A 16,456-nucleotide genomic window follows, 5' to 3' on the forward strand; every position below is an offset into this window, starting at 1 on the left:
GTGTAACTAATGACATTAATGATGGCTCTGTTCCATTTAGGTGCCCCAGTAAGCTCTGCCAGTGAGCCAGCATGCACAATGGCCGGAACCTGGCACAGAGAGCAACGAAATGGAACGCAGCCATCCTAAGTGTTATGAGCTACAGATGTGTCTGAGTCGAAATACTGTGAGAATCATCTATTATCTATATCGTTCTGAGACTTGAACATTTCCTTCAAAGTCAAAGGAAACATAATAACTGGCTGAGGGAGTTTGGGTGAGTGTGTGCATGTCTGTGCCAGTGAAGTGAGACTGTGCAGATCAGGCTGATGGTGCTGTTGGAAACTTGTATATAGCGTAGAGCTGATCCAAGCACGTACCAGCCACACCAAACATGCGAGTCTGACACAAGATGGATGTTTACAGTGCCTGCCCTTGTTTCATCACACTTGGGCAACATAGTTGTAATCATGATTACCTTGCACCTTGAGTCCAAAACCACTCTGAGGTTTTATTTGAGGCTGCTGAGCGGTGATGAACACCGAAACCTGAAGGCCAGAGAGAAAGAGGATACACACTGAGATTAGACTCCGAGCTTTCCTTCAGTATACAAACCTGACAGTGTGACAGGACTGCCAAGGAAAACTAGAAAACTTGGCTGCATTAAAATTGGTTGATAAATTAATATTGTTCTTGTTATAGTTGTTTTAAATACAGAAATATTGATATTTTTTATATTATTTTCTATATTGACATTGCCATCACTTGTACTGTCAGACTGAGAGATAAAATCCAGTCAGCAGCTCGACGCTGGTTTTTCACACGGTTAAGGTCATCGAATGATGTTGCTCATTCTTTAAAAAAAACAACGCTAACTGACAGCAGGAAACATAAAACAAACATATGTCTGAAGCATTGTTGGCCCAAATATCAATCCGGTCCTCCTACGTGGGCTTGCCAACGTCACCAGACTTCCCTCTTGTCATGAATAGGGTACTAAAGCCACCAGAAGGCGGTAGTGATTGTCATTTATAACTAAACAAATGTCACTTTGAGCTCTTTTTGGACACTCTCCAAAGAGAGCAAATTCCACCGCTGTCCCTGATCCTGATGTTCACTTCATAGTAGACACATAACAGCTTTACATGGCCCGCCGGGAAACAGGCTTTTTAGATTTACATTGGAAAAAGTTGTAGAAAGAGCCTGGACATTTTTCAGTGTCACCTCAGTCGAGTTTCAAAGCTAGCTGAGATTGGAGTCAAAACACTGCAGAGCAGCTGTTGGTCTGAAAGATTCACGTTGAGCCATACCATGCAGTGCAGTGGAAGTGAGGTCCAAACTGCATGTTGTTGTTGTGACATCATGTTAAGGTCATTATGTAAATGAAATCATGGCTCCGATCATCTCTTCACCAGAAAGAGGTCTGCTCACCATTGTAGTGATACCCCCTGTGTATGCAGGGCCTTTAAAGTGGTAATCTCAAAGATCTCAGTTTCCTTCTCTTTGGCGGCATCTGTGGCAATAAGTGGTAATTGCGGGAGCACACTCCCCAGATATCCAGACAGTGTTGTATATGTGACGTCCACGGTTGGCTCCGGTTGTAACTCTTAATTTTCCTTGCTTTCCTTTTTAGACTGTTTGCCTTCATCTGAGTGTCGAATTTGTTTCTTTTGTATCTGTGGTCATCAATCTTTTCTTTGTTCAGCCATAGAACTACTACTGTTCACTTGCAACACTTGCAGAGACTGGAAAAGCAGCCGCTTAGCTCCGCCTTCCCTCTCTGGCAGACCAACTACTGCTGGGTGATAACGCGTCACTAACTCGCTGTTTGTGATTTTTTCAGACTCTCTGTAATACTGCAAATGCCATGGGCTCAATCACCATTGTGTTACCTCATTCAGTGATAGATAGTGACTTAACAGACATTTATTTAAATGAAAATCTTTGAGATTATTACTTCAAAGTAATGTCACTCTTGGATTAGATCATTTGACTTATCTTGATTTACATTGGCTCTTATAAGAATGGACAGAACATTCAAGAAGAGACTACATCTAGTCTTAAAGTAATATGAATCATGGGAAACATCTTTCACAAGATGTGAAGAGACCCAAAATGCTTCAGGGACATATTCATGAGCAGCTCAGTGTGTGAGGTAAAAGGTATGAACAGAATAATGAAAAAGCCACATGAAACAGGACTTTGAAGCGGTGGCATCAAAATGACAATGATGATTACACACAGCTGAGTCATGTTACATTCACTGTCTCCCCCCAGCATGTGTCAGACCTCACAGTCATCACCTCCAGACCTGCATGTTCAAAGCACAGACACGCTGCACTGACACAGCGGAGCACCTGTTCATAAAAGGTCCTTTCTTACCAACAGAGTGACTCAACGCATCATAACAGACTTTATTAAAGTTTTTAGGGCTGTCATGTTTCCTACTCTGAGAACAGATCGGTGAGCTTCAGACTAAGCTGGCTTTGATACAACAGCCCTGACATGAACTTTTATAGAGCGCATAAATGCCTTTTAAAAACATGAAAGAGGCTAAATATTAGACTTCTTTGCTGTCCAGTAATAATACCTGTAATACCTCTACCCACTACTACCTCATTAGTTAGCTAACTAACAATAGCAGAGCATTAGATTGAACAGGTGCACTTAATAAAGTTGGCAGTGAGCGTAAATCCATGCTACGGAAGCCCTATGAGGACATGCATCCAAACTTTTTATTTACTCCATTTTCTCGTGATAACGAATAACTTCCCGTTGTTTTCTCAGGAACGTATTTATCTTGTAATCTCGAGACGCTGCACCACCACAACGTCAGATGATCATAATTTAGTGTGTGTTAGTGTAATGGGGGGGCAATGTCCTGGCTAAGTGTGATGTCACACTTAGCCTATTGTTTTGTTTTCTAGATCGCCAGAAAATGATCCCATCATCACGAGAAAACAAGCTTTGTTATCTCGAGAGAATGAGATAACCCCGTTATAATAGGAAAGCCAACGTTGTTATGTCCAGATAGCGAGTAAAAAAAGTCGAGATCTTGAGAAAACAACGGGAAATTACTCGTTATTACTATAACGGGAAAACTTAATCAATAAAATATATGGATGCATGTCTCCTTAGGGCTTCCATACCATTCAACATTTTGTGCTTTTGTGTTTTCATCCTATTCATTCTAACTTTTTTAATGATTCCAAGTCAGCAAATTTCATCATCATTAAATGCTAATGGGAGAAAGATTTCCTCTGTGACTTCTCATATCATTAAACATTGTCCCTCAAGGGGTGCAATCCAAAACCTGTACTTCCACAATATGTCTATGACAGAAAAAAACAATAGTATGTCCAAATACACACGTGTCAAATGCAGCAACCCACGGTTTGCAAGGCAGCATGCTTTTTGGGTTATTCTGACCTATAGTCCTCTGTGCAAGAAGAGGGTCTGTCACAAACCCTGAGCCAAGACAGCACAGACTGGGACAGATGTATACAGTATGAATCAAAGTTAAAGGCCCAGCCTTAAGATAAAGTAGTATGTCTACAGAATGAATGCAGAGTACATACTTTGCTCAGCTACATTATGGACTGTAGCAGAAAGAAAAAGTATGTGATTTGGGACGCAGGGTAAAAACTGGTGAGGAGAAAAAGTGTATCGTGTGTAGGGGCTGAATCTGGGTGTGTGTCCTGCCTCATTGATTAGCAGGCATGAAGTCATAGACATATTGGGTTAAGCAGGATATTCATATTTATCTAAGAATATAATAATTCACAGGCTTTTCAAAGCTGAGTACAAAAGATCATTTGAAACATACAGTGTGTTTCCAGCCTTGATGTTAGAGCTACAGTTTAAACACCAGCACCTGTCTGAAGAAGCACACCACGCAGACTGTAAAACATGTCAGGGAGCAGCACAGCCTTGTTCTCTCCTCCTCCACACTCTGCTTTGTATTAGGTGGTACCGTGGCACCTGTAGGGGCTGACAAAGGAGTGTGTACACAAGTGAACCAGGACCATCTGCAGCCTGTAAATGTTTGCCAGAGTGTGATACATTCTTCATTGGTCATGGCCTGCTTTGTAATGTTGTTATGTTTTATGTTGAAAGAGAAGAAAGAGCAACAGGAAGTCTGACAGCTTTCATGAATTTACTTTAGTGACTGTAAAGATGACACTGTAGCCTCAGTGGAAATTAATAATCTGTCTGCCTGCTATCACACACATGTTGCAAAAAGTGTCTGTCACTTTAAATTTATAAGCTTCCCTTTAAGAGATGAGTAGTTCAATGCTGACCTTAGATGTGTCCCTCCTTTACCTAAAGTACAGAGGGGCAAACAACTATTGGCTAAATTTAATATATTTAAAAAATAAGATATTGGATTGATTCATTGCATTAACAAGTTTGAAAAAGTTATTATTATTTTGCTGCCTATTTTTTTTATGTGGTTTGAACCTCCTCTATCGCATCCAACATCATCAAACATGAGCGCTAATGAAGGATTACAACACTTAACCTCACTGACAGGTTTTCATTGAAAACGTATTTAAAGGGGACATATTTCAAAAGGTGAAAAAATATATATTTGAATATATATTTGTGTTAACTTTATAACTTTATAGCTCATGGACACTACTCTCTGGTGGTAAAGTTTGGTTCATACGGGTCCAGATTCTACTAAACAAAACTTTACACATGGGTCCAGCATTGTTACGTTTTACATTGTGTGTGTGAGGATCAGACAATAGTTGGGTGGCACTACAGCAACCGTCAACTTTGTGACGTACCAAAATGTCGGCCCAAATGAGCAGAAATGCTTTGAACTGGCAAGAATTATGAAATCCATCCATTTTTGCTCTATCAACATCCAACCTGCTACATGTCATCGCCACGTCATTTTTTGTTTGTTTGTTTCATTGAAAATTCAGTGCCTCAAAATGTTTTAACCTGATAATGTTAAAGATTATGCCAGATGTCTCAGATGTGCTAGTTTAGATATGATTTTGAAAAACTTGAGCCTGTGTGTTTCACACTTTATGTTCTTTTGTATCACTGGACCTTGTTTGAACTGCGTTGTTGCATCTCTACAGTCTTACAAACCTAAATCTAAAATAAGAATGCAGGTATAATGTCCAAAACTAAGGAGTAAAGAACCCTGGTTCTTGTCTTCAAAGTAATAAAATGTTTCATGAGATATCTCCTTCTCTGAATGATGACTAGGCCCTGAGGAATAATGCAACCACTAGAGGGCTACATTTAACAGTAAGTCGACAAACTTTTCACTTCTGATTAATGTTTAGAAGGTTTTAATGGCAGGTTGTTGTCTGTGCTGTCTGCTGCACTGAGAAAGACATTAAAAAAGGTGTAGGTATAATATCAACAATCTAAACCTGAACATTTAGATCTCTACAAATTGTTTTAACACAGTGAGAGTACAGTCTTTGCTGTGTTTTTGCTAAAGTAACAAGAGATTATAGAGAATTTTGCCTCTCCGTGCTGTAAAACTCCTGTCCTTGTGTGTAGTTTATCCAAAACACGTTGCACACTAAAATGTTTCATCTCAGCTGGATTAATTTACACGGTGCAGGAAGTCATCTAATAAGAGGGTGTAGCTGCTTGTCTGCCCGACAGAGAAAGCAAAACATTAATAAATAAATCAGGAAAACAGTGTGGGCCTCCCACTCCCACTCAGTCTCCTCTGGTTTATCATACTCGTATCCCAGCATCCTGTGGGGCCGGAGCCGTGCTGCAGAGTCTGCGCTCCAACGTGCTGAACTGCAATCAAAAACACCTGGCCTCGGGGCTTGGAATGGTCACAACATTACAGCATATAAACGAGCCAACTACTCCATATAGAGGCCCCATAATTGTTGGACTGGAGAGGAGCTCTGCTCTTTTTTTACTGCAGGCTTTTACTATTGTTGTAAGACACAAGGACCAGGGCCAAACTTAACCGTCCAATACAGACTTTATGAACACAATTATGCAAACAAATAGGAATTACCCAGAAAGCTGCGGCCTACTACGCTGACTCACCAGAGCTGGGAGGCTGTGGGAAATAAAACCAACTGTCCCTCAGCTCTCAGCGATTTCCATCATGCATACGTATCTGTTTCACACCTGCATGCAAAATAAAGAGGTTTGGCATCAATACCTTTTTTTGGTTTTACTTTAAGGACACTTTGAGTAAAATGTTCTAAGACTTGGCAGGACTCCAAAGAGCTGAATTTACTCTTCTGGTGCTTGTTAGTCGGGATTGTTCTCAAATCAAGGGCCATGATTTCACTCAGGCAGTAATGAAAAACAATATTATGTTGTTGTGGTCCGCCCTTGTTCCTGGACAGCTTTGGATTGATGTCACAAACAACTCTGGCCAAGAAATTATACCTTAACACACGGGTACTCTGCTTGATTGCCACAAATGACATTACCCAGAGTTTTACAATCCTTCGACCAGGCTGTTACTGCAAACAATACACCGAGATAATCAGCAGTGCATTGTGGATGTATAGAGATATATATACCTTTAATTAGTACAAGAGAAGCATAATCTAACCACAAACAGGATCAGGTTTCACTAAATGCAGGATGAGGGGCGTGAACAGAGACACTGTAGTAAAGCGCTGAAGGAGAGAAAAAAAAGTTGGACAAAAGTGCATTGTTGTTGTAACATTAATGTGGATACAAGAATAAGAATTTTCCTCCTCATTATGAGCGAGCTGCCGGGCAGGGTCTCTGGTTTCTCCCCCCCGCCGGGCCCTGGCACCCCCGCAGCATCCCCACAGAGACGGCTTCCTTGCCGTGATGAGCTTTTGACAGGCCCCAAAACAGGCCGCTTAATGCTGTGCCAGGCCAGACATGGAGCGGCTGGGATGCTGGCAGCTTCTTGGCCCACACCATGCATCACGGGCCTCAACCCATTTTACCCCTTTTCCCTCCCCTCTCTCTGTTTCTCTGTTTCTCTCTCTCTCTCTCTCTCTCTCTTCCTCCACCCTTTCTCTTTCTGGTGCCTCAGGATTGTTATGCAAAGCTTTCTAAGCAGAGATGTGGGAGTTCCACAAATGTATCCAGATCATATGTGTGGACAATCTCCCACCGCAGTGAGAGCCGTGGGTCCGGGGCTGGCGGAGGAACCAGGTGTGAGTCTGTGGGCTCACCTGGGACCAGCACCACACCTTTGACTCACAGAGACTCACTATCTGGACTTAAACAGTAATTTAAGCTCTTTATCGCAAATACCTGCTGACAGCTGTTGATCCTCAGATTCCCTCAGAGATACTGACCCCGGCCTGATAATCCTTAACACAGTTTCGGGATGTTTCTCATAGTTGCTGTTGATAAAAGCACAAATTTAAAACAGTAAAAGCCCTGATGACGTGTCTTATGATAGCAAAACATTTTTAAAGATTAAGTATAAAAACTTGATACAAGAACACAAACTCAGGCTACAGAGACAAAGAACAAAGATACACTACTGCCACCTAGTGTTCAGCTGCAGGTACTGCCTGCAGACGGTCCCAACAAACATGTAGTCCATCTGCTGCAAGACGTGACTACACAAGGATAACTCATTACAGCTATACCATGCCTTTTCCATTTGTGGTCACTTTTATGGCTTTTGAACTGTAAACATTGTTCCAAGGAAAAGGAAACACACAACGCTTGTGTTGTGACATTCTTACTTCACTGAAACTCCACAGGCTGCTTTACTGTGCTCACATTTAAACTGGTAGTTAGTTAATTAGTAGTTGAATAATCAAATAGCAGTGCGTATAATTAAATAACAGTACACATGCCTTTTATTGTGCTTTATGCATTATAAGAGGCACATGATCTGTAACAGAGGAATCAACTTAAAGCTATAATTCCTTACTTAAAACACCTATTAAATCCAATCTACTGTCAGTGGGTGGAGATGAAAAGACTCTTTAAAGAAGGGTGTGAGAAAGGGACTGCTGTTAACAGAGAAATGGTCCTTTGCATTTGAAAGTGTGAAATAAAGCAAGGCTGCTGAGATTTTCACACTCAGCAGTTTACCATGTGTAAAAAACACAAAACACACTTTGCGCAAGCAGCCTCTCATACTTCCACTGTGCTCACAGTTTTGATGGCTAAAAACTTCTTTAAATGAAGGCTGGTATGCGTGGGAAACACAGGGACGACAAGGGACTAGGACAACAGAAAACTATGAGCCCAAGCATATTTAAGTTTCTAGTCATGAGTTTATAATAAATCACATATGAGGCCTAAACATGATATGTGCAACTTTTTCTTGCCCAGATGTGGAACGCAACAAAGTACATTTATGGCAGGGCCGGACTGGAGTTACATGTTTCTGGGTACATTTTTGATTTCCACTTTCTGAGACCTGGAGCTCTTTAGTGGGAAACACTGTACGCATTACTGCTATGTCTTAATTTGTCCTTTTTATGTTATATGAGTTGGTAACCACGATAGAGGAGATAGTGTATGGGGATGAAAGGGGTACTTGTTGGCAGCAGGATGTTGTAGTGAGCCAGGAAGCATATCTGATGAATTGGAGGTGTGCACAGGAAGATATGTGCCACATATCTGGTACACCAGTTACAGATCAGGCTACAATGAACATAACATGGTCTGAATCAAACATAAATCATTAAACTTCAATGATATTGTCTAACTATATTAATTAAGATAGATAATATAAGGTTATTCCTGATGGAAATTCTCGTGTCAGATTGCTCCAAAATTACATTACAGAATAAAAGTAATGCAAAAATAACACATCAATTATAGGTGAAATATAAACTGTAAAGACAGTCACAGCTCAGACCACACTTGTCTTGTTTGTTGAACATTTGAGGAATAAGAAAACTTTATCTCAGGCATGTAAAAACACAGTAAATCATTCCCATGACCATGCTTTACGACCGGCACTCAGTTCAAGACCCATCTGTCAGATTCACCCACCAGTCGGGGAACATTTTCCTCTCTGGTGAGACAGCTGCAGGACTCTCCTGAACGCCGCAGCCACATATCATGCTTCCTCAGGCAGCCAGCAGCCATGACATGAGCAATGTGCGAGCTTCCTCACACACGTTTCACGGTGAGATAACTGGAGACCTCAGCGCGATCCTGTCAGGAAACTATTTACTTTCCTCGTCTCTGCGTCAGGAGAACACACACATGCGCACAGAGTGGAGTCACACACATGCAAAGGTTGTTTGTGTCTCATTCACAGCTTGTTGCATTTGCATATAAAACATTTGTTCAACTTTCACACTTGAGATCAACACAGAAATGAGCTGCTTTTTCTTTGTGCAACCTGCTGTGAGGTTTGTCTTTAACACGTTGGGATTAGCGAACACACATTTTAAAGTAACATTGGATCAAATATAATAATAATAAAAAGGTTCAGTTATTCTTATCAGCCCTGGATTTATTTTACAAAGATATATCTCAAAGTTAATTTCCTCACAGTTTTGATAGACTTGAGCTTTATTTAAGTTTTCCATTTAACGCTTCTCTATATTTTTATCCGGCTACATTTTAGGGGGTTATATTGTTTTTAATGTTTTGTGACGTTGCACTGCTACTTTTATTTAAGTAAGGTATATGAGTACTTCTTCCAGCACTGGTTCTAGTGCAGTAAGAGGAGCGAGAGCTGGTTCTAATTGGGATGAGGAGATAGGCTGTAACCTTATCTGCACAAAGCTGCTGTGTGCTGCATTATTTCATCTCTTCATGTGCCCTGAAAAAAAAAATGACAGAAACGTCAGAGAATGGAAAAAGCATGAGCTCAGACTCTGTAACCTGGCAGATATAATCCAATCACTCTGCTGAGGGCCTTACTCGTGTTTAACGCCAGTCTATACATCATGCTGTATATCTAATTTAAGCTCTTTGAAGAGGCAGTTTTGAAATCACATTCTACTTTTCCCTCCCAAACAGCAAATTACTTCTCCTCCCGCGAGACGCGTGATTTCGGACTCTGAGATGGAGCAAATCACTTGCAGACTACTTCACGAGGAGCTTATTAATCTGAGACAAGGGGTCTGGGATTCAAGTCGAAGTATAAACAACCTCATCATCAATGGACAGCGAGGAAAAGCTTTGACTATAGAGAGTGTGGTTCCACCTCAACAATATCAACATACGTTCAGAGTTAGGTTTGACGCCAGATACCACAGAGAAAAGCAAAAATGTGCCCCATAATTGGTAACAGTCTCTGAATTTATGTAAGCAAGGTAGGCTGTAATTAATCCCAGCACAATGAGGATCCTCTGCAGAGCGTGTTCGAGGATTTGTTATTGGACGTCACCACACACACCACTCTGGATCCCATCAGATACAGAGTCTAAATACACAGCAATCAGGTGGGCTGTTCTGCTTAAACATCTCCCACCGATGAATCAGAAAAAAAACTACCAAAGGTTATCAAGGAGCATCTACCAGCAGACTCTGACCACACGAACCCACCCTCATTTCCCCTCAAACGTGCCTCCTTACTTTCTCATTAAAATCCCGACATCCGGCTGTTTAAATTCAGACGTCCTGCAGACTCCTGCGAGAGTTGGAAGAGGGATGATGGGAAAGGCAGTTTGAGAAAGATGCTGACTGAAGCTGGCACTTCTTATCTACCACATATTAGCAAAGCTGAGAAATGGTATTTGCCATGTTGCATTAGCCTGCTGCCGTCCCATCATCGCCTGCCGTTCCCAGCAACAACATGATCCAAATGCAGTCCAGATGTCTCAGCCATCAAGCTTCAATATTTCACTAACCCGGCATTAATCTTATCAAGTGTGTCACAGATCGCTGCCTGATAACATCGCGCAGGATTTTACAGAATCACTGCCTGCAGCTGACCAAAGCTTCACTACAGCCTGAAACTGATCCCCCCTCGCTGAGTGATTTAGCACATAATTTAACTTAATAAAATTAAAGTCTCACAATAAAAAAAGTTTGTTTCTATTTGATAGTGAAACGTATAAAATCCACACAGGAAAAATGGGCCTGGGAAGGTTACAAAGTACATAACTCAAGTGCTACACAATTTAGTGGTGCATTAAAAGTCTTTCATGTAGTAATGTAATCAAAGCCTTCAGGGAAAGTAAAGTTCATTCTACTCCTCAACATAAATTGATGTATTTTTAGAGCTTTGTTAAGCCCATTTAATGTGACAAGTATCATACTCTTTTGTTGTAAACTTACATAGTTACTCTTCTCGGTGACAAACATAATGACGGTGGTAAATGGATTAAAGAGTGACAGATGTGCACGAGCAGCACTGAGATGATTCCATTTTTTAGTTAAGTTAGGTTTCAGTTGTCGCCTTCTGCTTATCTTTCTTTTGCTTTGTATGACAATAAATTTATTAAGCAGTTTTTGAAGTGCTGTATAAATGGAGTGATTATTTTTATTATATTAATTCATACCTTTGTCCAAGTTAGCTCTAAGTAGAGATTTAAGTAGATTTTAGTCCTCATGCTCTGCTCTCCCACTGGCTCAGCCCTGTGGCACCACAAGCTCTCTTCCTCATGGAGCGTCTCCATGATACTACGAACTATAAGAGCACAGTGGCGACAGCCGGCAGAATACAGTTTGTTAGATGTGAGATACACACAGTGACCTAAGGCTGAAACAGAGGTAGGTTAGGCTATAAGACAGAGAGTCTTACAGGTCACCGCTACCACCAAGGACAATCATTCTACGTGTTTTATACAGAGGAACACAACATATGAGCAACTTATGTTCCATTAGTACCTTCCCTAAATGGTACTGCATACTTTTGAAGTATTAAAACAAGAGCAAAAAGAGGAATTGAAAAACTTAACTTCACACAAACACGACCAGTTTTGGAAAGCTGATGTATTTATTTAATTCTGTTGCATATTCTGTAATAATCAAATCTGAGACGTCACTCTCAGGTCCATTTTGTAGACAAAGTTGTAAACAGGCATGATTGTTCCCAAACAGTCTGCTCCACCTGCTGATAAGCTCTAAGTGCACAATAGTGTTAACACTAATTTAAAAAATAGCTTCTAACTTCCAATACTCTGAGGTTCAAAAAGCCATGACATCATCCGTTTCAGGAATCTGAGATTAAACAGTTCTCTCATGCTATTGGCTTAAAATATTAAAACTCCTTGTCAACAGCAGGTTTTATTATTCCTGACACTGAAACAACTGAAGCAAATACAAACTGAATGACAACTAAGTAAGCTAGTTTCTCAACCTGCCATTCAGTTCCCTGAGCTGAGTCTGGGATACAAACTTTGCCTTCACACGGTGCAAAGACTCTTTTCCTCTCTTAAGAATCCTTGTCCTTGGAGTGAAAATCCTGTTTGATGGGTCCTGATTGCGAGGTCCAAAGCCTGTTTCCCTCAGGGCCAAGGTCACTCTGGTTTCCCCAGCTCTGGCCTTCCAGGATCAGTCCTCCTCTGAGGAGAGCTGGGCTCCTTCGTCGTGAACCTCTCTGTAGGCAGCCGTGGGGCCACCGTCAGGAGTGTAGCTCCCCATAGAGATCTTCAATCCCTCAGACAGCTTCTGGGCGGCCAGCTTGGCCTGCAACTCCTGAAATTAAAGAGAATACGGAGAAGAGGTTGACATGAATAGGCTGGTAAACAGAAAACAAGCACATTATCATAAAGCAGCGCAGCTATAGCTATTAAACCCTGAACAAAAGTAGGACTGATAATAAGCTTAACAGGACTCTGTAAGTGACAGCAGCACACTGTTTGACGTTTGGCTCTGAAGTCTTTACTTTGGATGAGACACTCTGAGCCTGCAGCGACTGAACGCTGCACTCTAGAGGCAGATGGAGGGATCGGATGTGGACGCTTAAGAGTCACTAATAACTTATTTAATAACATTTTGTTTTGAAATGTCAAAATCAAAATTAGTACTGCAAAATAAATTAGATTGTTGAAATAATATTTCAATAGAAACTGAAAGTTACTATTTTCATCTTTTCATTAAATGATTACAAAGTATGATTTACATTTGGATTATTTTCACAACTCTGCACAGATTGTACAAAGTTAGTAATTACTTTTATTGTGTCAAGACAAATTTAGAATAAAAGAAAATAAAACTTATACTGGTAAAACAAATAAAAATAAATGTTTGCTCATTTCTTTTCAGAGAAATATATGACCTCTGGTATTTTGTTATTTGTATAACATTAAAGCTGTGTTCAAATAACTAAAGCACTGTGTAAGAAATCAAACAAAAGAAGCCCTCTCATCAATTTGAGGCCAGCGCAGCAGTGCCAAGACAAGGGGCTCCGGCAAAAAAATGCAGGTTTGTTCGGCATAAGGGTTGAACCAGTTCAACTTTCGTGAGGTGAAAATGCGATGTCATCCAGCGAGACTATTTAGCAGCCAATCAAATACCTTCGAGTACATATTTATGGATATTTTATTTCATGCTTAAGCTAACATTGTTAACAATGTGCCAATATTTTAATCCGATATTAAACTGCTGTAAGAAGCAGAAACAGAAATATCAAACATTGTGTTTAAGCCCTAAAAATAATGTATCTGCTACTTAAACTGAATTCCTGGAACATATTCTTCATTAAATGTCTGTTACCTGAAGCCGAACATGCACACCAATAAGGTCTCTTACATTTTTCAAACACAGGGCTATTGTTGGTCTGCATGGCCGCCAAATGCTTGTAATTCTCTATGGCTGATTTTAATCCATTAAAGGCCTTCAAAGGGGGACGAGGTATACACTGTATGTTTGGGAGTCTGAGGAAAACTCAGCTGCACTGACCTGCTGCTTCTTGGTTTGTTCTTTCAGCAGGACGGCCGACTCTTCCAGAGACAGGAGCTGAGCCGGACTGTGGTGGAGAGGAGGCAGTTTGGCTGAAGTGATGTCATCCAGGTGTTTTCTGTCCCGCTCCCGCCTGGCCTGAGCAGAGAGCGGAGAGGAGCCTTCAGACGACTGGCTGGGAGACGAGGATCCTGATGGAGAGATGTCACTTCTTTGGGCCAGCCTGCAAACAAAGGTTGAGAAGATGCTGTGTACAACTGAACACATTTTAAAAAAGAACAAAGAAACAAAAATGTACTACTTTTGTATCTTTATTTTTTTAAAGTAATCATCACATCATGAAATAAAGTTCACTCACTGGTTTGGTTTGAATTTTGGCTTCCTGGCAGCTGAAGATCTCTCTGTGTTTTCCAGGACTGTTACAAAGTGAGGCTTTTTTGGTGTCTGCTTTCTGAGCAAGTCTCTTGCTGTGCTGTTTAATGGGTCTTTGGACTCAACACTGAAACCAGTAGTAGTTTCAGATAGTCTGACCCTTTCTAAGGCCTCTGCAAGGTCACCCTCTTTTGTCCCATCAGAGTTCAGAGAGGCCCCAGCAGCAGCCGTCTCCATGGTTTCCTCAGCAGCCGCTCTGGAGGCAAACTGGTCCTTTTTCTCATCCAAAGTCTTTTTTTCCTGCATGTGAGCTGAGGCAGGAGAGCTCTCCATGTCCTGTACTGCCTCACCTGCAGCACCCTCACTTTTCCTGTCCTGGTGTGAGGCTGCTGGTGAGTTGGGGTTTGCACGTTGTTGCATAGTGAAAGCCTGCTGGTACTTGGACTGTAACTCTGTCCTGGCAGCCAACACCAAGCCCTGTCTCCTCTCCTCTTCATTGTGATGTTCAATGGCAAGGCGCACTTTGTCTGCAAATTCTTTTATCTTTTCCCCTTTGTCAGGAAGAGTCTGTAATAACCTCCTGAAAACAAGACAATAAATCATTATTTCATGCTTTATTCAGAACAGCCATTCAAGATACATATGGCTTTCATATCTGCATTTGTTATGTTTCTCTGTGCATTTATTTGTCTTTTTTTATTTTCATCCATCTGTCATTTGGTTTAAATCATTTCACATATCTCATCCTACTTTTCAAAGCATTGTATTATGACACTAGTATATTCTAATACTGTATGCTGTATAACCATACAATTGGCTATTCTGAGGAGTCTCTTCCATCCATTGCACAAAATTATGCCTTACGTGATTGAAATATTAGTTACATTTGAAACTAGCTTAGATGCTGCCATCTATACATTTTTAAGTGGTGCAGAACAGTTAAAATAGAACTACAGTAAAAAAAAAAAAAAAAAAATAGAATAAGAAAATTGGCAATAAGAATAAAATAATAAAAAGCAATACGTACAATACAAAATCTATTACATAAGTAGGTCCAACAAGGACTAATCAATCGATCCATTTTTTTAGCACCAAATCCCAACCAAAATGGTCTTATGACACTTTACATATGCAGCAGGTCTCTGCTCTTTGTAATTGAACTTACAAACACCCAACTTAATCCAGCAAGCACTCATTAATCATTAATTAACCCTGCCCATGATGAAATTAGATTCAATCCCTAATCTATCAGTAAGAATGCCCGTACATAATGTATTTTAAGCCTTAAGCTTATTAACAACACTGTTTCAATTCATATTATTGAACAGTTGGATGATTTGTTTATTTGTAGATATGTATTCTGTATAACTTCAGACAGGAGGGCCAGACCAAACATCCTATAATTTACTGATGAGAAAAACATTACAGCTTTCTTCTGTTATTGTGGTCTCTGTCTGTGGTGTGATAAAGTCACCATATTTCTTCTGTCGTTCTGTTTACATTATCAAACTACCTGTTCATAGCTGTTCTACTCCAGGAGGTGCTACAGGGAGTGATGTCTGAACTCAGCCACAGTCTGTACCTCTTATGTGTCAGTCATCCTTAGAAAGCACAAACTATGGCTAACAGTGTGAACTTACTTGTTAGAGAGAATCTTTTCCTGTCGCAAGAGCAGCTCTTGGAGCTCTTCTTTGCTCTGGTGTCTCAGGTCTACTACCTGTCCCTGACGCTCTAACCAAGACGAGGAGGACATCACTGTTAGCTAGTGACAGCTAGCTACAGCCATATGAAACAGCGCGAGCTAACGTCACAGTTTGAAACTATACAAAAAAACTCCGGTCATAAATTGACCAGCTCAAAGCGACAACAGCTCACTGGTATTGTTAAAGTTAGGGAACGTTATAATCCTCTAAAGGTGGTAAGTTGACGTATTCACGCATGAGACAACAACATTTCAAAGTGGGACTCTTCTTCTTCTTCTGCGGAAATCAACCGTGTGAGCTGTGGCTCTAACGCCCTCTGCTGTACAAGACAGTGTAATGCTCTTATTCCTCATGTCACAGTCGCGAAAGGTGATTTGCTGCCCTCTGCCGGTCAAAAGTAGTTATCAGCACCAAATGAAGACATCAAGGAGTTGACTGTGAACTCCAACAGTGCTTTATATAAGATCTGCCTTTCTTCTCTGTAACCAGTGCAGTCAGTCTGAACAAGCTCCACAGTCTCACAGTTTCCATAACTGCATTCCCACATCCCATCCGGATGTGTCCCAAACCGCTGTGCCAGCCCATTCCTCACTCAGCTCACTGAACAATGACCCAACTTCTACCAAGAGGTTACA

The 16,456-nt window shown here is 40.9% G+C and overlaps 1 protein-coding gene across 1 annotated transcript; it reads right to left on the bottom strand.

The window, feature by feature from the left end:
- Nucleotides 1-11,840: 11,840 nt before the first annotated feature.
- Nucleotides 11,841-16,086, bottom strand: polr2m (RNA polymerase II subunit M). The gene is made up of 4 exons (XM_069663043.1): nucleotides 15,759-16,086; nucleotides 14,105-14,698; nucleotides 13,747-13,969; nucleotides 11,841-12,540 (listed from the first exon to the last, which is right to left on the bottom strand). The coding sequence occupies exons 1-4, from the start codon at nucleotides 15,869-15,871 to the stop codon at nucleotides 12,397-12,399; spliced, it is 1,074 nt and encodes a 357-aa protein (XP_069519144.1). The 5' UTR covers nucleotides 15,872-16,086; the 3' UTR covers nucleotides 11,841-12,396.
- Nucleotides 16,087-16,456: the final 370 nt, after the last annotated feature.

Source organism: Semicossyphus pulcher, unplaced genomic scaffold (assembly GCF_022749685.1).
Source record: "Semicossyphus pulcher isolate SPU_LCO1_2020_fin unplaced genomic scaffold, fSemPul1.0.p SCAF_1, whole genome shotgun sequence".
NCBI classification, from domain to species: Eukaryota; Metazoa; Chordata; class Actinopteri; order Labriformes; family Labridae; genus Semicossyphus; species Semicossyphus pulcher.